At 39.4% G+C, this 26,555-nt stretch overlaps 1 protein-coding gene across 2 annotated transcripts in view; it reads left to right on the top strand.

The window, feature by feature from the left end:
• Positions 1–26,555, top strand: part of STK39 (serine/threonine kinase 39) — a 166,284-nt gene that overhangs the window by 118,897 nt on the left and 20,832 nt on the right. For both annotated transcript variants that reach the window (XM_044978288.1, XM_044978289.1), the window contains exons 15-16: positions 13,222–13,274; positions 15,500–15,568. In XM_044978288.1, the coding sequence (XP_044834223.1) occupies positions 13,222–13,274; positions 15,500–15,568 (122 nt within the window). The remainder of the gene's footprint in view (positions 1–13,221; positions 13,275–15,499; positions 15,569–26,555) is intronic.

Raw genomic sequence — 26,555 nt, 5'->3', positions numbered from 1 at the left:
AGGATAAATAAAGTAGAAACAGGGTACCTCAAAGGATTCCTCCTGTTTTCCCTCTTAAAGTAATAGTAATAATCATCCCAGTACTCCAAAAATGTGAAGTTACAGCTATACACACATTAAAATATTTCATTCCAGTTTATGTATATTGATATTTATAAATACCATCTGTATCTAAAGTTGCAGTAACTACAGTAGAGTCCTCTAACAACTTGATAGAGACACAATAGAAACAGATAAAAATACTTTTTTCTATATTTTTCAGTCCATTTTCAGTTGATCTTTTTTTTTTTTAAAGTACTATTTTTATTCAAATATATAAGCATTTTGTCAAGGCTTCCTTTAACACCAAAATTAAATCAAACCTTGATAACATATCTTACAGTAAAATTGACTTTGTGCCACTGTATCAGTAAATCACCTTCCACAGGGATAGTAAACTCATTATAGTAGCCTTGGAATGGAAGCAGCCCATTGGAAGAACAGTGATAGATAGATGAAAAAATTCTCCCCCCCCCTCCTTTCTTGGGGAAACTTGCTTGAAATGCAAGGCTTACCTGTGGTACATACAGCTGACCCCACACATGTTAGGTGACAAAGGGAACCATATTTAACTGGTTTACTGCTTAATAAGGAGTTGCAACTTTTAATATTAAACATACAAAAATGCATCCAAGGATGCAGAAATGAGCCAAGGTTAACCAATTCTTTGACAGGAAAAGCACTGAAAGGAACTGTGGTTCTAAATCATTCTAATTTTTGTCTTAATTTTATTTATCCGGCTATTTCAAACACAAATGCATAAACAGGAAGGGAAAACTAATGGGATGCCAAATGAGATCTCGCCTGGTGAACTAGAATGAAAATTAGAAATGGGTAAAGATTAATACAACTCTGTGATATACAGCATATAGCTATGGCTCTGATTACTGATTCAGCCAGTGTAGTTATGATCTAAACTTCTGCCTTCTGAGAAATCTAAATGAGCGAGGTCCTTTGTATTCCTTTATTTTTAATTATGGCAGCTACTGCAGTGAGTGCAAATATTGTACAGTAATTCCTTGTTTTTTAGGCTGTTGTGCTTTGGGTGGATTGTTTTTGTTTTTTTTAAAAAATGAGTTGGCGGCATCAGTGATGGTATAAATAAATTTCAACTTTTAGAGAAGTGTTTCTGATGTTAATTCTAGATAAATATGTCTTAGACAAGGCTCTGGTTATGGTGGAAATTCCCTGCTTTGTAGGAATGGGATTGGTGTATGTGACATGCCCCAATTGTTTATAAGAACGGCCATATTGGGTCAGATCAAAGGTCCATCTAGCCCCGTATCCTGTCTTTCGACACTGGCCAATGCCAGGTGCCCCAGAGGGAAAGAACAGAACAGGTAATCAGGCGATCCATTCCCTGTCGCCCATTCCCAGCTTCTGGCAAACAGAGGCTAGGAACACGGTCCCTGCCCGTCCTGGCCAAAGCCATTGATATAGTGACCAGTGAAGGTGAAAGGCTGATTCATGTTGCCAAATGATGCCATCCAGGCTCTGTCTCTATGCCCAGATGCTGGGGATATATGATTTAAGGACTTGTCTGCACAAGGACATCCAGGGAAGTTAATATGATTTAACTAAAACTTTGGATTTGAAGTGGATTACTTAAACCATGTTAAATCCCTTTGTGAACATCCTCATTCAGAATTAAAATGTCCTTAATTTGGTATAATTAAGTCACTCTCAAAATGAATTAAACTAAACTGAATTAAAGCTGCTTTAATTCTGATTAAATCCCGGCATGGATGCTGTTAATGCAGTTTAACTATTTCAAATTCACACCTTTTAATTAATTTGGATTAATTTTTCAGGTTGTCCCTCTGTAAACAAACCCTTAGTTGCAAACAATCTCACTAGTGGTCCCCAAAGAAGAAAGAATAGTTCATAAAGAGGAGTTTATTAAATTGGTGGGTTTGTTGTTTTGTTTTGTTTTTTTATCTTCAGTTCTATTTGCCCAGACTCCTTTGGGTGGGCTACGTTTGTAGAGCTTTAGAACTCTTAATTTTAGAGAGTGGAGATTTAATAGTATCTCCTAGAGCATGGACCAACATTATAATTAGTACCCAAGAATGCTGGGTCTCAAATTGGCTCTTTTGTCCTAGTGGAGCATTCAAGAGAGAAGAGAGGGCTTCTCTTATCTCCTGAGAGATGCCGTCCTGCTCTTCATTCATGATTCCCTTAATTGGGTATTGATCCTCTACCTGGCTGCTCAGTTGCTGAAGGTGCACAGAGGCTTTTATTATGACAAATGACCCAAGAGAAGAGAGGATGTGGAGAAATCAAAGAGTGGGTGTGGGGAATCCTTCCTCAGGTCAGGGCTGCTGCAGCTACCTGTGTATGTCTGGCTTAGTTAAGACCGAGTGAAACCAGGTTGCAGCTGGGTGAGAGTGAGTATTCTGGCACCAGCACAGCTTAGTTTCTTGCTATTGCTGTCTGTCTGAATATAGAATATCCCCCTGTGTGTTAAGGGTGGTCTGAGATAGCTAGAGTACAGAAAACAGATGTACAGGTAATGAATACAGACGTCCCTGTTGCATGCTTTTATGTAGAAGTGTTCCAAGCCTAGTTCTTAGAAGCCCACTTTAGTGTTCCCTCCCCCTTCCCGTTAAAACAAAAAACATTAGCTTACTGTGTCGTGTGGATTCATAATGGTTACTTCTTTCCCCCTTCCACTGTGAAAGAGAAACTCTTTTCTGTCTTCTCAAGCTTAACAAGGTAGGCAGGATAATATGGCTATACTCCTATCTGGAATAGTTTTTCATCTACAGCATGCATATGGCTTTTAGACAAGCTGGATCATTTTAAGGCAGATGAGAAAATAGGGGTGGATGAGCCAGCCTGTATAAAACAAAAACCAACATTTCATCCAGATCTTGAGCTGAACATAAATTCCACTTTTTTTCTTTTAATTTTTTAATTTGTTTTTTGTATGCATGTCTGCTAACCAACTTTTTCAGGCATGAAACTGGCAGTAGCCCTGGAATAACCTTTCGTGTCATTTCATGCTAGATCAAAATAGATGTACAAGCTGATTTTTTTTTTCCCCTTGTCAACCTGTCCTTTCTTGGGAAGGAGGCAGAAAAGGGAGGTCTTGGAGTCTCATTTTGGAAAATAGTGTTGCTTGTGTTCCTCATGAAGAGTATTCAGTGAACAGTCATATGAAACTTCCGTATCTGTACAAAATATCATTTTGTACAGATTCTGGTATTTCAGAACAATAAATATATGAAATCACAAACTTCTTTTAAGTTGAAATTGATAAATAAGAAGCACTGTATCCATTTTCTTTAGAAAGTGGGCTAAAAGCAAAACAATTTGTTTTCAGTAGCTTTACTGCTCCATTTAAAAAAAACGGTTTTGGTATAATATTAAAAAGAAATCCATGGAGACTTGCTACTTGTCATCTATCCCGGCTAGCTCAACTTGATTTGAACTATAGTCTGTCTAGTTTTCAGACACCTATTTCACTATGGTCTCATTCATATCAGCATTTAGAGATCTAGCTGATGGACACTTTACAAATAAAAAATAAAAAGATGTACTCTCATTTAATATCTGTTGAACTTACAATTGCAAAAACATAGTGTCCTATCTTAATCTTCAACCATATATGGTAGTCAGTAATGGTAGATTCTTTGTAGCTAGCCTGTGGAACATGGTTACGTGACCATAGCCGGAGTATAGTTAGGTAATTATTTGTAAAACTACTTAATGTGTTTTTTAAATGTGGGTGCATGAAATTATACTGTCTTCATGTCTCATGCTCCCCCCCACCCAAACAATCAAGTTCATTTTGCAGCTTCAGTGGTTGTATTTCCCACAGTCATTGCTTTTAAAGCAGAATTTTTGTTTTGTAGAGAGACATACACACACTTACTTACTTACTTCTATTTTGGCCTTTGGGTCATCTTCTAAAAGAGGAAAGGCCAGGTTCAGAAAGACTAGTGACTAAATGGGCAACCACCTTGCTTTGGTTTCTGTATGAAAACGCAGTGCTTATCAAACCAGAAAGTGGGATACCTTAGCTGTTTAACATCTGCATCACATGGTAACAATGAAAGCAAAAAATCAGTGAAGGATTTAAAAATGTCTGTCATAAAGTGCAGGGTTTAAATACCAAAGTCACATTGCAAGGGTGATGCCTGCCAAAATGTTGTGGTATGATTAAATAGTCATTCATTATGTTTTGGTGAGGGCTAAGGGGTGATTTAAAGTGGCTCTGTAGAACTTTGGCACCTGGAAGTGACTAATGTGCCTATTAGCTATCAAAAAAGCAGTTTTGGAAAATTAACTCCAGTTAATGTGCTTTAGTGTAAGCTGCTCTACTGCAGGAAAAAAGCTGGGAAATCTCCCCAAACTACCATAATTAAGGTGCCCCAGGCTACAGTGCTTCTGAAGGAGCAAGAAGCATAGCTGCCAAATAAGCATGACGAGGGACTGCAAAAGTGTGTGTGTGTTTTTCAAAGAGTAGAGTATCAGAGGGGTAGCCGTGTTAGTCTGGTTCTGTAGAAGCAGCAAAGAATCCTGTGGCACCTTATAGACTAACAGACGTCTATTAGTCTATAAGGTGCCACAGGATTCTTTGCTGCTTCAAAGAGTAGAGTTTCACAGATATATTAGAGAGAGTAGTAGTACTAGAAGAAAGTAGGAGCTGTTAAATAATGAAGGAGATTAAATTAACGACTAAGGTACTGAATTCCTTTCTTCTAACATTTCTATCTAACAAAAATACATGGAATCAGTTTGAACAACTAACTAATGAAAAGTAACTATACCTTACAAAATAGGAACTGCTTTTTAAAAAAAAAAAAAGGAAAGGAATACCTGGGAAATCTACATACAAATTAGCTAGTCCACAGGACCTACGTCCAAGTGTATCAAGGGAATTAACAAGTTAATTTATTGTATCACTTACACTAATTAGCCCTGGAGAGATATCTAAAGGCCAGAAAAGTAAAGGCAGTTTACACCAAAAGAAAGAAGTGATGCTCTGAACTCCCGAAACCCAAGTGTAGCTTTTATCCGGCCTTCTTAAAATGCGACAAATAATTTAAAGAAAACATTAAATGTCTAGAGGATAATGGGACTGTAAGCAATAAGCATTGTGGATTTCTAGAAAATGGGTCTTGCCTAACAAAATACTTGCTTTGTTTGATTGTTGCACAATGGATGAAGGGAATGCAGCAGGCAATTGTTCTGAGTTTAATAAAACATCTGATAGTCTCATGAAATCCTGTTTCTAAAATTAATTCAAATGAGCTCAAACACTAATACTGTCACCTGGATTGAAAACTGGCTGGAATTCCATAAAAGATAATGACAATCAGCAATAGTGTTGGGTGAAAGAATGCCACCAAACTTCCCTTGGCTATGCACTCGAATAATAAAAAAGCAAAGGAATTGGCTATAGTTATGGCTTTGTGCTCACTTTCATTGAATATTTCTGCAAACAAATTCACAGAAACAGTGAATTTGAAAAGTGTGTGTGTATATATGTGTGTGTGTGTATGTATGTATATATATAATGAAAATGTTTACAGCAAACAGTGAATCCTCAAATACCAGTATTTGTGCTGATGATAATCACATTCTAAGAATTTGGCAGCTCCAGTCACGGGACAAATATTGGAGCCTGATCTGTATGTCCAACACCAGATAACACAGTTCACATATCAAATGCTAGAAGTGGGCTTGCAAAAAATCTCTAAGGTTAACTCTTCTGAAAAGAACTTTTAAATAGCAAATGCACTATAGAAAATTATAAGCTGCTTGCAGACAATGTGTGAACATAAAAGGCTTAATTAGCCTAAGGCCTGGCCTGTAACTGAAACGTAGTTTAGTTAAGCTATCCTAAGCCCCATTGTAGACACTGCTAGGATGGCAGATGCCCTGTGCTGAGGGGCTGAATTTACTACAGCGACTGGAAAAACCCCTTCCGTCACTGTAGTAAGTGTCTAAACTACAATGCCAGATCTGCCATGCTACAGCTGTGCCACTGTAGCACTTCTACCATAAACACATACCCTACATTATTTGGAAAATTATTTAGTCATTTCTATTTGGTAGCATGTGGGGAAGGTGCTCACTGGGATGACATGTGGATCAGTAGGCTGAAAAGGGGGATAAGGGATATCATAGGTGCTGGAACTAAAAGTGTTGTATCCCTAGTTTGATATGATTTCCATCATATACAGCAGGGGTCCCCAATGCGGTGCCTGCTGGCACCATGGTGTCTAAGTGCGCCCGCGTACTGGCCAGCAGACGAGCATCCGCTGAAATGCTGCCGACAAGCGGCGTCATCCAGAGGTGATTTTCGGTGGCATTTCGGCGGCAACGCCTCTGGATGACGCTGCTTGTCGGTGGCAACGCCTATTGATGTTGCCGCTTGTCAGCGGCATTTTGGCGGATGCTCGTCCGCCATCACGGTCCTCCGTGGCTCGTCCAGACGAAAAAGGTTGGGGACCACTGATATACAGAGTTTACAGTTTGGTTCAATGGCTCTCAGCACCCCCACTCTACAAACTGTCACAGCACCCTGTCTGTAGCTGTCCAAAGGAAGAGGTGGAAGCCCCTAAACTCATGTCTTGTAACATGTTCAATCTAGTTTTTTTAAAATTGTACTGTTGGGGGCAGTCCTGCATTTGGTAGGGAGAGAGACTGAATGACATACTAGACCTCTTTTCATCTCTAAATGTTTTAAGATATATATCCTGGACTGTCTCCTCAAAGTGTATTCTGTGGTACAGAAGTGCCTAGCTGTAGATAACTGATTTCTTGGTGAGTTTGGGGTGATTACTGGATTTGGAAAGGTAGGTGTGGTGATCTCTGGGTTTCTTGTATATAGTTGTCTGTAGGGTTTCATTACTGAAGCTGATGCTAGTGTGAAAACGTTTGAGAGAGTGTTTAATGGATGGATGTTGGTTGTTGTGATTATGGTGGAAATCTGAGGGAGTTTAGGTTGTCTGTCCAGAAGATGAAAGTATCATCAATGTATCTCAGATATCTCATTGGTTTGTTGATGCATTTGTCCACAAATTCTTCTTCAGGGTTGCCCGTGAAGAGGGGAAGTGGTCCGTCAGAGAATCTGTAAGGAGTAGTCCACATCATGAAACAATTGTATCCTGTCTTTGAAAGTTGCACTCTCAAACTACATGTAGCATGACCAATAAGCATTACAAAACGTTTTAGCTATTTTTGTGGTATCCTGAGTCCTGTGGCTTGTATCTTGGTGCAGTGAAAGTTATGTCATAATTTTAGTCTTTCTGTTGTAAAATGCCACAGTCCAAAAAAGTCATCAACCCCAAACTCCAGACTATAGCAGTCCTTTCACTTCCCTGGGAAGCAAACTGCATACAATGAAACGATGCAGTTCCCTTTTATAACTGCTAAAATGTGTTTTGCATACATGCTGCTCTGAAAGTCAGAAGGAGCATTTAAAAGTTGCTTATTAGTAACTTGCATCAAATAGTATATAATACTTTAATGTCTTGTTATATACTGTATTTTCCAGCTGGGAAAACTTATTCTGCAGTTGCTAGACACACAGCCCTCAGAATAGTACAAATTGATATAATGTTCCCAAGTGCTGCATTTTGGATTTCTCAGTTTCCCAGAGAAAACACACATAGCCTGGACAATTCAGCGTTGTCTACAAGTCTGAGGGAGTGACAGTCTACTGTTCATCCCAATAAAGGCATGGAGTAAAGATTTGGTGCTCCTGTTGCACTAGCTTCAAAAGGCAGTATGCAGATACCGAGTGCCAGGAGATGCCGCCTGCATTTGGTGAAACAATGTCCTGTTTAAGGGGGATGTTAGACATTTGGCTCACTTTGCTTTTTCAAGAATGGGTGTTTAATGTGAAGTTCACTGTCAGCCCTCTGCTGAAGGAATTATTCCACATATTTTTGTGAATCTGATATTGGAAGTAAGCTCAAAGAATGAAAGAGCTTTTTCTTTTCTTGGTAAGGATACTTGAAAGCCAGAGCCTCCCTGGTTTTTCCAGAGAGAAACATCATTTTATACTATAATTCTCTGCTGATTAATGGATGTGGACTTAATGGCAGAAGCAAATGAGCTTAATAAAAGGCTGTATGTTACTAATCAGATAACTGCATAGTTGCATTATCTATGTCTTTTTATTAGATTATACCAAATTTCCTATTGGTATCTGTTTTGCTAGAATAAAGTGCCAGATAACTCAAAGTTGAAATAATTTTCAAGTGTCTGGTATATTCAGTAGGTGGATACTTTTCATTATAAACATTGCATGTAGCTTTGTAATATTTCAATATCTTCTAGCTCATTCTAGTAAGGTGAGGTATCCGTTTGTTATGTTTTGCTGTTTCCTGACTATATAATGTTTCTAGCAAGTGATGATAGATCTCAGTCATGGCTGAATGTGTCTGTCTGTTGGATTTAGGTTTCCCACAGTAAGACTTTATGGCCTGGTACACTGAAATTTGAACCTGCTTATAGTTCCCTTACTGAAGAGAAGAATAATGGACTGAAGAACACATTCTACTGCTGTTAGCTTTTCAAGTATATTGAGCTATTCATTAGAAAAAAGAGTGTGCTACAGCAATTAAGTTAGTCTCTGGGCTTAGCCCGCTTACTGTTTCCAAAAATGAGATGATTTCTATTTTGCAAATGAACAAATGTTTTATTGATGATGAAAATTATTAACTAATACCAAAATTGGAAATCTGAACGGAAAGGAGATTTTTGCAGCACAATCCCTGTAGAATCTTAAAGAAATTCTTTAGGATGTATAGGAAACATACAGTGGCTTTGTTGCATGCTGAACTGGCTGAAATGCTTTTTTCCTGGTATATATGAAGGCAGCAGTTTTTAGGCTTGAATTCTATACCATCTATATAAGCAGTCTGATCTCGTATTCGTGGGAAGAACCTCTGAGTGGAAAAAGTACTGGAAAAAGGAACTGTTTGCATTAAAGTAGTTTTATAAACATTGCTACAGCTAGAATGGGGGGAAAACGCCTATGCTTTCCTGTATTAAAGCAGTGCTATAATTATGGTTGATGAAGCACTTTAATTATAAGCCTGTTTCCACGCATTCTTACATTTCTTGAATAGTTTGTTCTCAGATGAAAACTTCATTGAGCCGCCCAAATGAATTTTTTTGTTTTTTCTAAAAAGCTGTGTTAAAAATTGGATTGGCTCTTGCTAAGCTATTGGAGCAGGTGAATGACAGGTGAATGATGTCTTACACATTTCAGATAGTATTCAGAAGTTTATTTTACACTTGGACCACTCAAGCATATTTTATAGCTATAAACTAACCTCCAGTTTTAGTCCCCAATAAGTACTAGTAGCTTGGACATATTTAGAGAACTTGTATATAGAAATAAGTTATTTAAATTGTTGTTAAATCCATATTGTGGGTGAAATTCACCTCACCCTGACGAAAACCAAGCTTTGCACAGAGACCAAAGCGAGGACAACGTGACAACACTATGGGCAGGGTGCAGGCCTGCAATGCAGGCACTCTTCTAACTGAACTAACAGCCACAATCGCATCCCACCTCCTTTGTCACAGTTCCTAGCCACTTGGTCCATGTTGAGGGTTGTGTCGCTGCCCTCTTCCGCCAGCAATCACCACCCTGCCCCACCCCCAACGTTGGTTTCTGTGCCAGCCTGTTTCTGTCCACAACACACACTCATCTAGTATGTAGGGATGCAGTTCACTCACGTGCACTTACATGCAGCTTTCTTATGGAGCTATATCACCATATTGATCACTGTATACCCTCCCCACTAGGGTACAGTGCGTGGATTTTTGCCATGGTTAAACTAAGTCATGGAGCTCAAAGATGCATGGTCTATACCTATAATACAGCTTTCAACAAATGCCTAAATCCTTCAGGATCAGGGAAGGAAAAGTGATCCAAGATGAGAGCATCCAGTGACTGCAAAGGGCAGGTCAGACCATGTGGGCCCCTAACTTTTTAGATACTTGCATTAACAAAGGTATCTTGCCACTGGCTACCATCTTCTCTCATGCTAAACCTGAATCCATGCTGTAGGTTGGGCTGGTTGGAAGGAGTGCACGTTGTGTTAACAATGACAACACGTTAGTTGGCATAGAATCATAGAATATTAGGGTTGGAAGGGACCTCAGGAGGTCATCTAGTCCAACCCCCTGCTAAAAGCAGGACCAATCCCAACTAAATCATCCCAGCCAGGGCTTTGTCAAGCCTGGCCTTAAAAACCTCTAAGGAAGGAGATTCCACCATCTCCCTAGGTAACCCATTCCAGTGCTTCACCACCCTCCTAGTGAAAACGTTTTTTTCCTAATATCCAACCTAAATCTCCCCCACTGCAATTCCTGAGGAGAGGATGTGGAGAAGAGAGAGTACGGGGACCGAAGTAGTTTGCACGCTTTATATGTTATACCAATAGAATAAAAACCAGCAGGATCTTATTAAGAGGGATAAGGCAAAGATGCCACATTTATTGTAAATATAGTAATAAAGCAAAAGATAAAAGTAAACAACGTTGTTTAACTACTTATTCCTATCACTACTTATTCCTTATACATGTGTGTGTGTGTGTGTGTGTGTGTGTGTATAAAATCATTCACACATTCATTCAAGTTCTGTATAGGTGTTATAGTTACCAGCCTAGAAGTTGCTCATGCCAAGTTACTGGCCAGGTATCTTGGTCATGAGGATGGAGCCGAGTGTGTCAGATGCACCTGATGCTCCTGGAGGTTGGCAGCAGAACCAGAGACTCAAAATCCTCAGTCTTTAGAGTCCATTCTTATAGGAATTAATTCCTATGTTAGTTTATGGGAACTGTTTCATCCTGCTGTTGCTGACTCAATCAGCAGATGGCACATTCCTGGTGGCTCCACACTGTCCAAAGTTTGTGTTTCTCATCCTTTCAGGTGTTGGGGTGGATCCCAGTTTACCCTCCAGGGGTTGTCTGGAGGTCCACTTGACACATTCTTCGGCCGATGGATACTCCCTTTCTAGGCTGGCACCTCCCTAACCATTCATGTACATCAAGCATTCATCGACATACATTCCATATCTTAACCATATTTTAATTTACTGTCTCCACCACTTTTGGAGTGTGTGCTAATTTATTTGAGACTCCCGGCCCTTTAATCACAGAGGGTGGGGGTCTGTTCCTAGGAGCCGATGCTGTTACAATGAAGTGAAAGTCACTTAATGGCTTATAGCGGTTGTTTACATTGTATCTATTACAGCTTAAGGCTCACAGAAGGGGTGGTAGCCTAGTGTTCACTTTAAGAACAAAGTCAATTAACTTGTTTGTAAATTATTACTATGTAGAGAGTATCTTTCACAGGACAGATACAGTCAATGGTTTCTGCAGACAGTAGCTTACAAGTTTTAACAGAAGACCGAAGGGATTTTTGTACTTGGTGAAACTGTGGGATTTTTAAAGTGTGGGGGACAAATTATGGGGGGGCCACTGTCACTTGAGGGAATCACTGTTAGTACCTTCTTTAATATCCCTACATATACCAAGCATCAACTCCTACCATTGGCTGGAATGTTGTCTATTATTCCGACTGTGTGTTCTTGAGTCCCGGGACTCTTTTATGTGTAGAGACAGCCTAGCATACTGTGGGTGCTGCTGCAGGGTGAGTGCTAAATAATAAGTGCACACTGTATTAAACTGAATATCTGATTAAATATCATGTCTCTATGAAAACATACCTGACTGTAACACCTTATGCCAAATCACATTAAATTGTGAGAATGGCTTTAAACACAGAAGTCAAATGTAAAATGTATAGTCATGGTTCCCAGAGGAACAATAATGTGCTTTCAGTTAAAAATGCCAAGTTGGAGTCTGAAGATGTTTCTTTGATACTTGACCGTCAGTAGCTATATCCAATTTGGCATTTTGCAAACTATATATCACCTCAATGGGACAAGACTACTACTTACAATTAATCACATCTTGTTTTACTCTAGAAAGTATATTGAATGTAGGTTCCTAAAGAATGAATAGACTATGTGGCGTACTTGAACTACATAAAATAAGTGTTCGGGTGTGTATATTACCAATGAAATCTTGAAAAGTTTTCCAACCAATTTTATTAAACATTATAGAGCAGTTGTGGGCAACCAGTTGCCTGCGGGCCGCACGCACCTTGTCAGGATAATCCGCTGGTGGATCGTGGGACAGTTTGTTTACGTTGACCGTCCACAGGCACAGCTGCCTGCAGCTCCCAGTGGCTGCGGTTTGCCGTTCCCAGCCAATGGGCACTGCAGGAAGTGGCGGCCAGCACGTGAAACCAAAAAGTAGGGTTCTTATTGGGTTGCTTATAGTTTTGAATTCCCAAGACTTCCTTGTTTTGTACTGTTTCTCATTAACTGTCAGGCAAGGAGGGGAAAAACAAAAGAAACCATTTTTCTTGCTCTGTATTTCTGTCCTCGCTGGAAGGTGGTTGGTATAGAGATGATTTGCTTCTGATGTTATAGTAAATATACATTTATATAACTTTATGCTGGGAGACTTTTGTCTTTCAAAACATTGCTGTATTATGTTTTTTGTTTCACTTGAAAACTAACATTATTAGGGTTATATACAGAGTCTGATGTTTATTTTGTATTCATTTTCTGGGTTTATTCTAGCGTGTGGGTCCCTGAAATTTTCTGGCTGTAAATGGTATGGCCAAGATTGTTTGTTTAAATCTAAAAAAAAATCTAAATATAATCCACCACAATCACCAACGTATTCTTGTTTCATTGTACAGAGTTTTATTAAGATTTTATATGTCAAGTACTGAAAATTTGAAGTACCATACTGAAATACTACAGCAATGATTATCCCAACAACTTTAAAGTATGAGCTGTTCCTGTACTAGAGAACTGGAGCTGGGTTCCCCCCCCCCCAACCCCATAATAAAAGTTTGCTTTACTGGATCGGATGCCACTTTTTTTTTAAATACTTTAAAATACATAATTCTGTTGGTTGCCCTTATAAGACCAGTATTGTTAAATTTCCCTGGGATTTTCACTTATTTATGTCTGCTTGTATTTTATACTCCAGTTGGGTAACAGTAGAACATAAAACTGTGAAATGCTTTTTATATATTAACAGCAACTTATTTATAAAGTTGAATACACTTGTAATGAAGCACAGCTTATTCAAACTTATTTTAATGTTTGCACTGAATGTTTTTCAGGAACTCTAGAAAGGAACTTAATGACATACGATTTGAGTTTACTCCAGGCAGAGGTAAGCCGACCTTTAATTAAAATAATTCTTTTAGTGCTCAAAAGGGTATTTCAAAATTATATTAACCATAAACAGTAACAAAATTACCACTCTGAAGTGTTTCCTAGTATGCAAAGGTTTTATATTACATTATTTAAACCAAACAAAAATAGTGCAGAATATGTAAATTCTAGTGACAAGGTTATATCTTGTACAGTATATAGATACAGAATAGACTTTGTTTCACTTTTTAATCTAGTGAAATATACAGTATATAGAAAGGTCACTTTGCAAGGTGACATGAGTTACAGCATGTACATTTTTATGGTGTAACAATAAACTGATAGAAAGTAGAGTAAGTTATCCCTGAAAGCACGTGTGGTTATAGTCTGAAATAGTACTCTGAAAATGGCATTGTGGGGGTCCACATTTGAGTTTCTTTTGGCTTCCATATAAAATTTGCCCAGTTTTACAAGTGAGAAGTGTTTGCCAATTCTGCAAACTCCACCTTTTTCTGAAAGTTAGCTGTATTTCTGGCTTGTGTATCATCACTAATAATTAAATTATTGTAATTGGAACTTTAGAATCCAGCTCACTTTTCCAGCTGTATTTGCTTTCTATTGCTAATAGTTGTAAGCAGCCCTAAAACTGTATTTTTGCAGGTATTATTGGTTAAAACACACAGCTGATAGGTTGGGTAAGAAGATACTGTCCACTTAGCCAACATTTGGGCAATAACCGTACTTCAAATTTCACAGCAACAGAGTTTTCTAAATTGAATACATACTAAGAGTGCTGCTGCCTACAAAGGAATCTAAATTGGAAGGGAAATTATGATTACACCTCTACCCCAATATAACGCGACCCAATATAACACGGTAAAGCAGTGCTCGGGGGGGCTGCGCACTCCGGTGGATCAAAGCAAGTTCAATATAACACGGTTCACCCATAACGCAGTAAAATTTTTTGGCTCCCGAGGACAGCATTATATCGAGGTAGAGGTGTACTTAAAATAGATGTATTTTTCTTGGACATAGGAAGGTGTGTGTGTGTGTTTTCTTCTGGGTAAAATATACCTATAGTGCAGTTGATGGGATATATAGGGCTATATGCTCTCCTCTCTTATTAATTTAATTTATTTATATAGTGGGCTTTTTGCGATGGTTTGTTTTAATATAAGTACACAAACATACCCCCTATCACTGGCAGTCATTAAGGAGATCAGCCTCTAGATGATCCTCCAAACAGATCTTCATCTACCTGGATTTCTTACTGATTGTTGGGATAAAAAGAAAGAGAACAAGGGCTGACCAGGAGACAGTGCCCTGTTCTGACAGACAGGTAGACACCATGATTCAGGCTTTTGTGACCTCCAGGCTGTATTACTGCAACTCTCTCTAAGCCTGGGAATGAGTACACAAACCATGGGAAATGTCCAAATGATCAAAAATATAGCAGCCTGCCTACTAAGAAACACCATTAGGCAGGATCCCATCACCCCAGGGTTCTGGTCAGTGATCTGACCTCCCATTTACAGACAACATTGAGAACAAGGTTGTAGGTCTAAGCTTTGCAGGAGTGGGGATTGGGCTATTTTAGGCACACTCTCTCTCCTTCCTTAGCCCTGGCTTTCTACAAGAATTGCATCCTTCAGGAATGAAGGAGCTGTACACAGAGTAAGACATGAGAATTGAAGATGGTGCTCTTAGTGTCTACTCCACAGCTGTGGAACTGCCTGATCAGAATGACCTTGAAAATTACAACCTTGAAATCCAAATGAAAGGGCCCATCTCTTCAATGTAGCTCTTTCTTCATAACAATAATAAAGCAAGCTCAACAAGAGAGCTTAAGGTGATTACCTTTTCTGCCGTGGGAGGAAGAGAGTGAGAATCACACAGCAACAACCCCCGTCTTATTTTCTTGTAAGGTGCTCAGATATTACAGTGATGAGTGCAATATAAAATATCTAGTTAGGTAATAGGGGAGAGATGTCAATGCCAGGGAATGATCTTTATGGGCTTCATGAAGAATCAAAATGTTATCTTGTTTCTTGCTGTGCAGAGTATGATGGGCTAATAATCAATGGGAAATTATGGTACCCTTTCTTATCTTTTTCTAATAAAGACAGTTTTGAATTCAAGCACACTTAGCTGGGTGTTTGAAGCTGAAATATGTTTTCTTAAATTGCATTGGATTGATTTTTATTTTATGGCCACTAATACGTATTCATTTCACCTTTTGAACAGACACGGCAGATGGCGTTTCTCAAGAGCTGTTTTCTGCAGGCCTGGTAGATGGTCACGATGTAGTTATAGGTAAATTACACTTAGTTTACAATCATGCTCTTGCTAAAACTTGTGCTAAATGGATGTGCTTCTGCATCTTTTTATACAAAATGCATTCTCGACTTTGCTTTCCTTTTCATATATGCACAAGAGAGCCAGTAGTTCACTTTGATATAAATCCTTCCATTATCTCTGGAAGTCAGAACTACTGATTTAACATAGGTTTTAATTTCACCAGGCTGTCTTTCCTGCTGTTATTTTCCAAGCAGTAAGTCATAACTTTTGTGCTAATTCCAATTTTTGTTCAATAGAAAACTGACTTTTGAATTAGCTAGTTAGGATTTATGGATGAGATTTTTCAAAAGGGCTCAGCATTGGCCTAATTCTGCTCCCACAGAAGTCCATAGTAAATCTCCCATTGAATTCATGGAAAGAGAGAGAGGAATTTAGACCAGTCCTGAAAGATTTTAAAAATCCCACCTGATATCTTCAAGCAATTTCTAGTGAAAAGGGAGAATCTCAAAGTGGTTAGGGTCTTTGGTGAATGCTTCTAAAATATTATACTTGGCAAAACATGTTTGGCTAGAAACGTCTCTTTTCTCTGCAACTTGGCTCCTCAAAAATTGGATGCAAGAGTCCAGTAGCTTCCTCTTTTTACCAGAATAAAGGAATTGTTGAAGAGCACAACAAAGGACACTTGTGACTGGAACATCATTAAAAAATATTAGAGGCTTACCTCTCACATGATGATGTATATTTGGTACTGGTAACACTATGTAGAATTGAATTACTGCACCAGTGTCAGAATCAAAGCAGTCAAGGAACATTCACACCCATCACATATTGGTTCAGATGAGTAGCTTGTCCAGGTTACCTAGTGGGTTCAACTCCTGGTCCTTGCATTGCTGTCCTTCCTCATCACGTTGGTCCACTTGGTTGGATCCCTGTACCCTCCATGATCCAATTTCCTACATCTAAGTACAAAAAAGTTCTGCTTGAAGGTTTTTAGCCTCATCACCTACCTAAAAGAGGTTACTCAGATACTTTATCAAAATGTAACTCGCTGAAGTATTTTAGGAAGGAAACTGATATTCCAATGCTATTGTATAAACAAAGTCCATGTTTGTTTTGGCTGGGACTGGGAAGCTAAAAAAGAAGCCATAACCACTTTACATATAAACAGACAATTTCAGTCTCCATAGCTGTCAACCAGGAGTATGATTCCTGTCTGACTCAGTCCCCAAATGCAGCTGCCACTCCCTGTTTTTTCTCCAACAGGCAGTGTCACCCAGCTCTTTTCCTCATTTTTCTCACAGCAGAAGTGAGAGGTTGTCAGAATTGCAGCCATTTCTCTCTGCATGCAAAGTCTCAAGCTTAATATTGCAACTTGGCCCCATGTAAAAGAATCCCTTGCCTTTTAGCCCTCCCCTTTGCTTTAGAGATGGCATATGGATAGGATGGAGAAAACTACAGATCTTGGGGACAGGAAGGAGTATTTGAAAATCGGTAAGATCAAACTTGCACCTGGGTAAGCTGGAAGCTGGCTCCTCTTACCTGGTGTGCTGGCTGCACTCACTGGTGCTCCTTTTCTTGGATCTCAGCAACACAGACTAAATTTAGGCCTCCCAGTCCCTGAAAACTGGATCCTGAGGTATCACAGGGGCTGCAGGGCTGGGCCTTGTACCCCTGAACAAATGCTAAATTCACAACTTTAAATATTCAATCAACTTGTTGTTACTCTTTGGATAAATAGAGAGATTATCCAGCTAGTCAGTAATAAAAATATATTATCGTGTTTTAACCTTATTTTGGATTGCACCAAAGTTTGATATTTTTAATACATTGGGGATCTTGATCTTTATTGTTCTCCCTATCTATATGATTGTTTCTTGGTATACCATAGTCTGTCTCATATTGGAGAGGAAAGCCATTTGTGTAGCTGTTGGACATTTTATGACTGTACTAAAATCCTGTACAATTGCATTAATTCCAGTAATTCCAAGTACCAGTATGTCTGTATGGTAAAACTAAAGCAAGTCCTTACCTTGAATCCTGCAGATGTTGATCTTTGCGCTACATTTTTTTTATTTTGCATATAGTATTTCATAATGTCTGCTCATTTGTGCAGCATTTCAACATTCCAGAAATTTGTAGACAGAACAGTATTCTTCTGGAATGTGGCTTACTCTTTTCATATCTCACTGATGCACACACATCCTGCAAACTTTGTTTTGCTTCTGCACAAAAATATAAAAATTAAATTTGAGTTAGATTAAGGTCCATTTACCTCCTCCAAAAATAACCAAACCAAAAACTATCCCGGATGCAGATATCCAAATATATAAAGCAGATATCTGGAGATTTGGATCCACATTGATCCATAAAAATGGTCCGTGGGTATCCGGATGTGGATATTCACAGATTTGCAGGGCTCTAAAAATTTTCATCTCACTGAGATTTTATAGCATGGGGGGAAAGGTCCTGTAAATAGTGATGGTAGATGGAAAAGAACAGTGGATGTTATACCCATTACTAGAAGCAATAGTGAATGTAATACTGGATCCAGAGAAACTTGGACTTCAGGTTTCATGCCCTGATGTTATGTATATTTCAATCCATTCTTTAACCAAGCTTTAAAGGGATTGTCCAGTCTTGTCCAAAAAATATAGACAGGAGCACAAACTGAGTGTTCTGCTTGTACACCTGAATAATAGATTTACCACGGGTCTTTTAACTGCCATACCTCCTGTAAGAAAATAAAAAACAGCTTTAAATCATTTGAACTGGGAACTGAAAAATTGATTTCCTAGAGTCAGTTAAAAGAAATTGAGCAAAACTTGTTCCACTAACTTGAATACTGGATGAATTAATTTAACCCATTTGGGTTTTAAAAACAAGCTAAAATCCTGATGGGAAGATGGTCCTAAACATGTAAATCTGTTTAGGAAGCTCATTTGTTGTGCATGTCTTGATATTGCCTTGATTATTTCAAAATAAAAGGTTTAAAGTGTGTGGGGGGGGGGGCGCTATGGCAGGGATATTAGTTCAGTTAACCTTGCTTCAGCAGAGGACTTGGTTCCATTAGCTTCCAGATTGAATGCAGCTGATAAATTGCGTTTCACTTTTTAGCTGAAGCATGCACAAATTCGGCCTGTAAATGTGCATGAAAACAATGCTGAGTTCTGTGAAAGCCTTGTGAAACTTGATCTTTTCATAGCTCCTTTTTATAAATCTAAGGAGCTGTAGAGATGGAAAGTCAGGGACACCTGTGATTAGTATCAGGCAAGACAGTTTCTTGGCATAACCTGTTCCTGAAGGATTGTTGGAACTGTGCTCATCAAAGACTGTTGCAGAAAACGTGGTAACTGCATGTGAGTAAAAGCTGTTACTGGGGTTCGTTTGGCATGTACCCTTTCACAGCATTTGCTGTTAAGTCTCAACATTTTTCACCTCCTGAATGCTACTGGATTTGCTTCAGTTAACATGGGCTTCAGAGGAAGATTTTGAACTGAGATAAGGGTGTCAAGGATAAGATGCTGCACTGGCAATAGGCGGAGAAGAGCAGACCCCAGTGGCTGAGAAGGAGAAGCCCCCTGCCCCCAAGGCTTGGATGCTCATACTACCACACCTAAGAGAAGGAGATGCAAGGTGGTGGAGAGTATCACGGAGGTATCCATCTGCTGACCTAACATCTTGGGAAGTGTGCTGCCTGCTCGGAGCCCTCATCCAAGACATCACAGAGTGGTTGCTGAGGCTCATTGGACCTCTGACCACTACCTCATGTTCAACCATGTGGGCACTCAGGATACTGCCTGGTATGACCCAAAGCAGATGAGTAGGATGAGATTAAGGGCCCAGGCAAGAATATGTATCCTAGAGATGAATGCATTGCTATGCAGGAGGTACTGACAGAAGGTTTTGGCTTCCTAGACCTTGGGATGCTGTTCCAGGAAAGAGGATTACTGGGAAGAGATGAGGCCCACCTGACCAGGAAGGGAAAGAGCCCCTTCAGGCACTGGCTCACCAACCTAGTGAGGAGGGATTTAAATTAGGTTCAAAGGGGGCAGCTGACAAAAGCCTATGGGTAAGTATGAAAAAGGTGACCTTAGAGGGCTAGATGTTGGGATGGGCCAGGGAGGAGAGGAATGGAAAATAGGAGCATCAAGAGAGAAAACAGTGGGGGAATCTGCACAACATATTAGATGTCTGTGTACACAAGCAAAGCGTATGGGGGATAAACAGGGAGAACTAGAAGTATTAGTACATAAGCTAAATTATGACTTAATTGGCATCAGAGAGACTTAGTGGGATAAAGTTAATGACTGGAATATCCGCATAGTTCAGGAAGGACAAGTAATGAAAAAGGAGGTGTTGCATATATATATATATAAAGAATATATACACTTGTTGTTGGAGTGATGGTCTCTGTGTTTATTCCACACATGGGCACGTATATGTGCCATGGAGCTCAGTCCAGAGATCGTAGGTCAAGATGACCCTCTTGAGAAACATTCCACCATCAGCCTCTGCTCGAGCAGCAGAGGGTTCACGGGTCTCAATTTTCAGTCCCCGCTAATACTGTGACCTCTACCTGTTTCTAGTCAAGAACCACCCACTGTTACTGATGCCAAACACTTCTATCCCTCCCCAATCTTTGGGGTAATCTCTCACTTTTTGCCCACAAATTGGACTCTGTCATGATAGACAGTTGAGTTCTAGAAATTATCAACTGTGATTACTCCATTGAATTTCTCTCCCTTCCTCCACACAAACCACCTTCCCTCTTCCTCTTCAGGGACCACTCACCAGGAGATTCTTTGGCAGGAATAGATTCCCTCTGCAGGGACCAATAGAACAAGGGCCAGCTCAGTTTCAAGAGAGAATTCTATTCCCCATACTTCTTAATCCACCCCCAAAAATGGAGGATGGAGACCCATTCTAGACATTCAACAGTTGAACATCTTCATTTGAAAGTCAAAATTCAGGAAGTCAAAATATACTAGCATCAATAATTCCCTCCCTAGAGGAGGGAATCTGATTCATGCCTCTCAACATGGCTGCCTATATTTGTATAGACATTCATCTATCCCCTAAAATTTTTCTCCAGTTCCTGGTAGGTCAGGAACACTATCAGTTCAGAGTCTTTCCCTTTGGATTCGCCACAGCACACAGGATATTCATAAGGGTTTTCTCTGTGGTGGCCATCCAAATGAGATGTCACGATTACAGAATTTTCCCATATTTGGACAATTGGCTCCTAATAGGTCTCTAACCACAAGGTTAGATCAGTGACTTTGTTCCTGCTCCATCTTCTAGCAGCACTGGGTGTTGGCGTGAACAAATAAAAGTCCATTTTGACACACACACCCCCCCAAACAGGCAAACTTTACTGAGGCAATGCTGGACTCAATTTCAGCGAAATCTTTTCTCCCCACAGAAAGATTTCAGTGAGAAGTCTGATAACACAGGCTACTTGCAGACCAAAGACTATAGTGAAAATATGCTTTTCTCTAGTAGGCCATTTGTCTTCATGTACTTATGTGACCCCATTCACCAGACTTCATCTGTGCTGCCTGCAGGCCTTTCTCTGGTCTGTCTGCTCACCAGACAAAGACCGTATGTCATTACCTCTCTTACCTGGTGGTCAAACCCAAAACAAGTGTGAGTAGGAGTCACATTCAGTGCTCCCATCCCCAGTGCCACCACCACAACAGACACATCCCTTCTGGGTTGTGACACTCACCTGAATGATCATACTGTACAGGGCATTTGGACCCCAGGGGAGGCCAGACTGCACGTCAACTTGCTAGAACTGAGTGTGGTCCACCTGGCCAGCAGGTCTTTCACCTGCTTATAGTCACTCTATATCCAAGTAATATTGGACAACATCACCACGTTCTTTATATAAACAAGCAGGGTGGAGCAAGATCCCTTCCCCTTTGCCTGGAAGCAGTCAGGCTTCAGAATTGATGCATCAGAAACCACATCACTGGATAGCCAGGTACCTACCAAGTGTTCACTATTCTTTAGCAGACAACCTAGTTAGGCACTTCTGTGCAGATCACAAGTGGGAAATACACATCTCTGTCCTGAGTGATATGTTCACTCTGGGGGGAAATACCTCAATGGGTTCTCTTAGCATCCCAAACAAACTGGAAATTTCCCCTGTACCTCTCCAGAGCAGCTATGGGCCATGACTCCCAAGGTGACGCTTTCCTGTTGACATGGACAGACCAACTCCAATATGCCTTTCCACCCACTCTCCTGCTACCACAGGTCTTGAGAAAGATTTGTCATGCCTGGGTCAGAGTCATTCTCATAGCACTCAACTGCCCCAGACAATTTTGGTTCCCAGAACTTTTGAGAATATCAGCCTGTCCTCCTCTCAGGGTCTGTCCCTTCTGAGATCACCTAACTCAGGAAGATTGCAAAATCAGACACTCCAATTCAGATCCACTTCACCTGATGGCCTGGCATTTGGATGTGCATCAGATCTAGAATGCTCATGTTCAGAGGCCATTCAAGCCATTTTTACTCAGAGTAAGAAAGATTCAATTAGGAACTGCTCCCTAGCTAAACGGAAACATTTCTCTACCTGGGCACAGTGCAATCAGTCTTCTTCAGACTCTGAAGATATCTCAGTCAATTTAGATTATGTTCTGTCATTGAAGAACTCGGGTCTTTTCTTTAGCTCGTTGCGGGTCTATCTTGCAGTAATCAGTGCTTTCTTCCCTCTAGTAGACAGGGTTCTGTGTTTACTCACCCAACTCAGAAATCAGAGTTAGGAGCAAGATGTAGGGCCAAGGTAGAGAACAGTGATGTGTTACCGATTCACTACAATAGAGGCTTTCAAAAAGGACTCGATCAAAGCTCACCAACAAACTGTTAATGCATGCCAGCAGGGTCCACTCAGTCTGCAGCAGGTTAGTGTTGTGTAGAGTCATACCCCAGCTTGCCGCAAACTAAATGGTTGAGTAGAAGAGCCGTAAGTCATTAAAGCTTGCCATATGCCATTCAACTGATTTTAGCTTGGACAGTAGGCCAGCTTGCTACTTGGATATATTTAGCCAAACTAAACTTTTAAGCTATTGGCTTGACGATGGTCAAGCAGCTCAAATAAGAGTAAGCTTTGTGGCAATTTCTAATTTATAAAAAAAAGCAACTCAATTCAAAAACACATTTGGCACTATTTGTCAATCTATAGTCCCCCCCATCTATTATTGTGGTTAAAAAGAGAGTAAATTCCAAGCTTTGCCTATCCTACACATTTTTTAAGGGAATGTTTTGTCTTATATGAAGCCAGTGGAATTATATATTTCTGCAACAGCTCAAAGGTGTACTACTTTATGTGCTAGAGACTAGCTTCAATTAAATCCCCCAAAGTCAAGATGCTCTTACAGTCATTAACATGTCCCTTTCCACCCACCAGAAATGAAACAAAACCAAAACACCCTGATAAGAGCTTGGTGATGAGATATACAATTGTGCATCAGTGTGTTAATGACACAATCCTGTGTTCAGAAATGATTGCCAAGAGACCTCCATATAGATTTTGAACAGCATAGAGGGAGAGGATAGTCTGATACATATCAGATATTTTGATGCACTTGTTCACTACCACTGGTTTGACTCCTATATGCCAGATATTATAATCAGAGCCAAGCAACATCACTTAGTCACCAGAGCAACAACTTTTGTTAAATAATATCAAAAATTTCTCACTGAGCAGTCTACTATGTCAGAAAGAGCCAACTGAGTAATATGTAAATAATATTTGGAATGGGTAACACTAATCATTTCTTTATCTACGTCTATTACATTCTCGTGTAAGAAGTTTGAAGCCATTTGGAGAGTATTGTTTGAATCTCATTTCTACACCTACCCTTTCATTATACTTAAAATATCACAACTTAAAATATCTTCATAACTTAAAATATCACAATTTGGCTGGTTTCTTTTTCACTTGGGTGCTGATTCACATTCAACAAAGGCGGTAAGGACTGCTGCAATAAGTAGGTGAGGTTGAAAGCCTCACATCTATAGTAAAGATTGTTGGATTCAAAGACAAGTGGCCACACCAAAGAATGGCTGCTGGACCAACTTCATAGTGGCTTCGCCATAAGAAATACTGAGCAATAAATAATAGTATTGATGGCTCTCTATTAACCTTAGTGTCATAGAAATTAGAAAATGAAAAGACTAGTGGTCTCCCCACTTCTACTGATATTATTCCCTACAATATTTTACTGTTTGTGTTTAATTTTATTTACTTTTGTCCAGTCTAGTTTCAGATGTCTCACATGCTAAAGCTTCTGCTTCTTCCCTTTTGAATAGTTTATGCATTTTTTTTCAGAATTTCCCCTCCCTCCTTTGCTTACCTCCTTTTCTACCCACTGACTTCTGGTTAATAGTCCCTTATGCTCAGGTGAATAATTCCTCTCTCCTTTGTGTTTATTCCATCATTCAAGTATCTGAAGCTAGTTCTAGGTAGCATAAGACCTAGGGATTCAGGTGAGGTTGGTGGCAGCCATGACTACCCTTTGTCTTGGTTTTTTGCTCAGCTCTACTGTTATGCATTAAGGTCTAAAATGGAGGATAGTGCATATGACAGGCCAAGCACTGAGGCTGCAAGGCACACTAGAGAACACCAAAGTGAAGCGGAGAAAAAGCTGTCCCCATCTTTGCTCCAGCTATCTCCATTCAACAATTCTGTTACTTTCTTCTTCCATGACTTAATGCTTCAGAGCTTGCAGCCTAAAATCTGATCAGCTTTTTTTTGTACCATATCATATTGCAAACTCATATCTAACTATTTGACCGATCATCACAAGTTTCACTCTTAGATTCATTGCACTGAGACTCATTCATTCATTTTGTTTGCAAGTCAGTCTTCTGTGATACATCTGCCATACCACTAGAGCTATTTTTTGTCATGAAATTCTGTCCAGAGAATTGCTCTCTTAGTAAATGAATAGTGAGTTTGCTTGTTTGTCTGGAGAGGTAAAAGCAGAAGTGTTCATGTTAATCCACATGTGATTTTTTTGTTTGTTTGTTTTTTTGAAGAAGGAAAGGTTGTTAGTTTTGAGATGCGTAGACCACATGATGCATAAAGACTTTGTATAGTACTTTAGGCAGCTTGATCACTCACTAGAATGATACGGCTTTGAAAGATATCAAAAAGTAGAGTCTTCTCTTCGTTCAAGAATCCTGTAGGGATTCATTTGTAACTTATCTTGTGATTATGCGTGTTTGCTTCAACCAAAGGATCCAAAAGTGAAAGTTCAGTATGTTAACTTTACTCTTCTTAACACCTTCCTATAACAGCATGTAGGCACAGGAAAATGCCACACAGTTCCTTGTGGCTTGCCCTTTTAGCTTCTATAGGGTTTTTTTTGTTGTTTTTTGTTTTGTTTCCCCCCCCCCCTTTGGCTTTGTTTATCCCCATCTTCATCTTTAAAAAAAAATCTACTTATCAGCTGAACTTAGTGATGCTTTTTGTTCACATAATTCTAGCCTATCACCTTTCTTTCCGTAATCAGAAAAGTTATTTTGCTGAAAGTAAGTATATTGCAGTTATTTATGAAAAGCTACAACATTGCTAGAAATACCTAATTTGAGTAGCATTACTTTCTGAAAGCCTGAAGCTTCACAGGTTCTTCATTAATATCTTCAGTGCATCTCAAGTCCCTGCTAATTTTGGTAGTCTTGAGGACTTTGTTGAAGTTTTGTTAAATCTTTTTTTGTTGCTGTTCAAGCTTTATACTAGTATAGAGTAAAGCTGTAATATCAGTTCCATTCCTCAATTCTCCTGCCACTGTGTAGTACCTATCAAATATATAGATACTCCATCAGGATCCTAGTAACAGACCAAAGAAACTCAATCGCTAGAAAATTGGTTTTAATCTCTGTTTCTGGTCGGAACAGACTGTTCTGTAGAGCAGTCTTATTTATCTCTCTCCTGACCTACAACTAATTTTACTTAAGCTATTTTATGGTAAGTATTGTCATCTCGACACAGTCACGTAACTCCCATTAGCTTTAATAAGAGACGCGCACACTTTATTGATAGATTAGCCCCTAAGGATAGATAACTAGGAGCTTAAATATTTCAACACATCCAGCTCATTTAGATCCTAACACACTGAAGGGTGACTCATAATGACTAGACTCTTGGGGATTCAGAGAGCATCAAATACAGCCTTAGGTGGTCAAACCTTGCATCTAATTGCTCCTTCAAAGAAGAAAAATCTGAATATTATGCCTTTTTAATCATGTAAGCTGTGTATAAAATGTCTTTGATACTGAAGAACTTTATGTTCATTGAAATATGTTCTGCTGTATTAATTTCAAGGGTCAAAAGAGTTCAGGGTGTTAAACTCATTGTCCAACATAAAAATAGTGATACTATGAATTCTGGGGGGGTTTCCTATAGAGACCCTAGCTTACTCAATTTCTTGGTAAACATGCAAAAGCATTTGTTCTAAAGTTGAAAGACAAGAAAGAACAAGAAATTAAAACAAGTGTTTATATTGAAACTGAAACTGAGTGATTAGGCAAAACAAAATTAAACCTTTAAAGCCCGTCTCCTTTTTAGATATAAAATATTAGCCTCTTATTTTCAGAACCTTTCTGATGAAAAGGCAAGAGTTAATTTTACTTACAGTTCTTATGTCTAAAGGATATTCACTTTTCCTGTTTATAACCGACAGACTGACCCAAGGTGAAGGAGAGAGGGGATGGGAAAGGTGGGGGAAATATGGCTTTTGGTGATGTCTTTAGAACACTAAATGGCTGGTCAGTCACGAATGGATACTTTGCCTGACAGGTCAACCACAGTACCTATTGCAAGGGCCCTGGTTCACATTCTGGTCAGGGACGTCATGTGGTTGGACCTTTTCTCCTTAAGTACAGCAGGATTGTGGTCATCTCATCTCACTGTGCTGACGCAATGCAGTTTATTTCAGCTTTTGATGAAAAGTCAATAAAATAAGAGGAAGGAAGGAAGGGGAGAAAGTAA

The sequence above is a fragment of the Mauremys mutica genome, chromosome 10, assembly GCF_020497125.1.
Source record: "Mauremys mutica isolate MM-2020 ecotype Southern chromosome 10, ASM2049712v1, whole genome shotgun sequence".
NCBI lineage: Eukaryota > Metazoa > Chordata > Testudines > Geoemydidae > Mauremys > Mauremys mutica.
The sequence above is the reverse complement of the archived record's forward strand: the minus strand, read 5'-3'. Positions and strand labels throughout refer to the sequence as shown.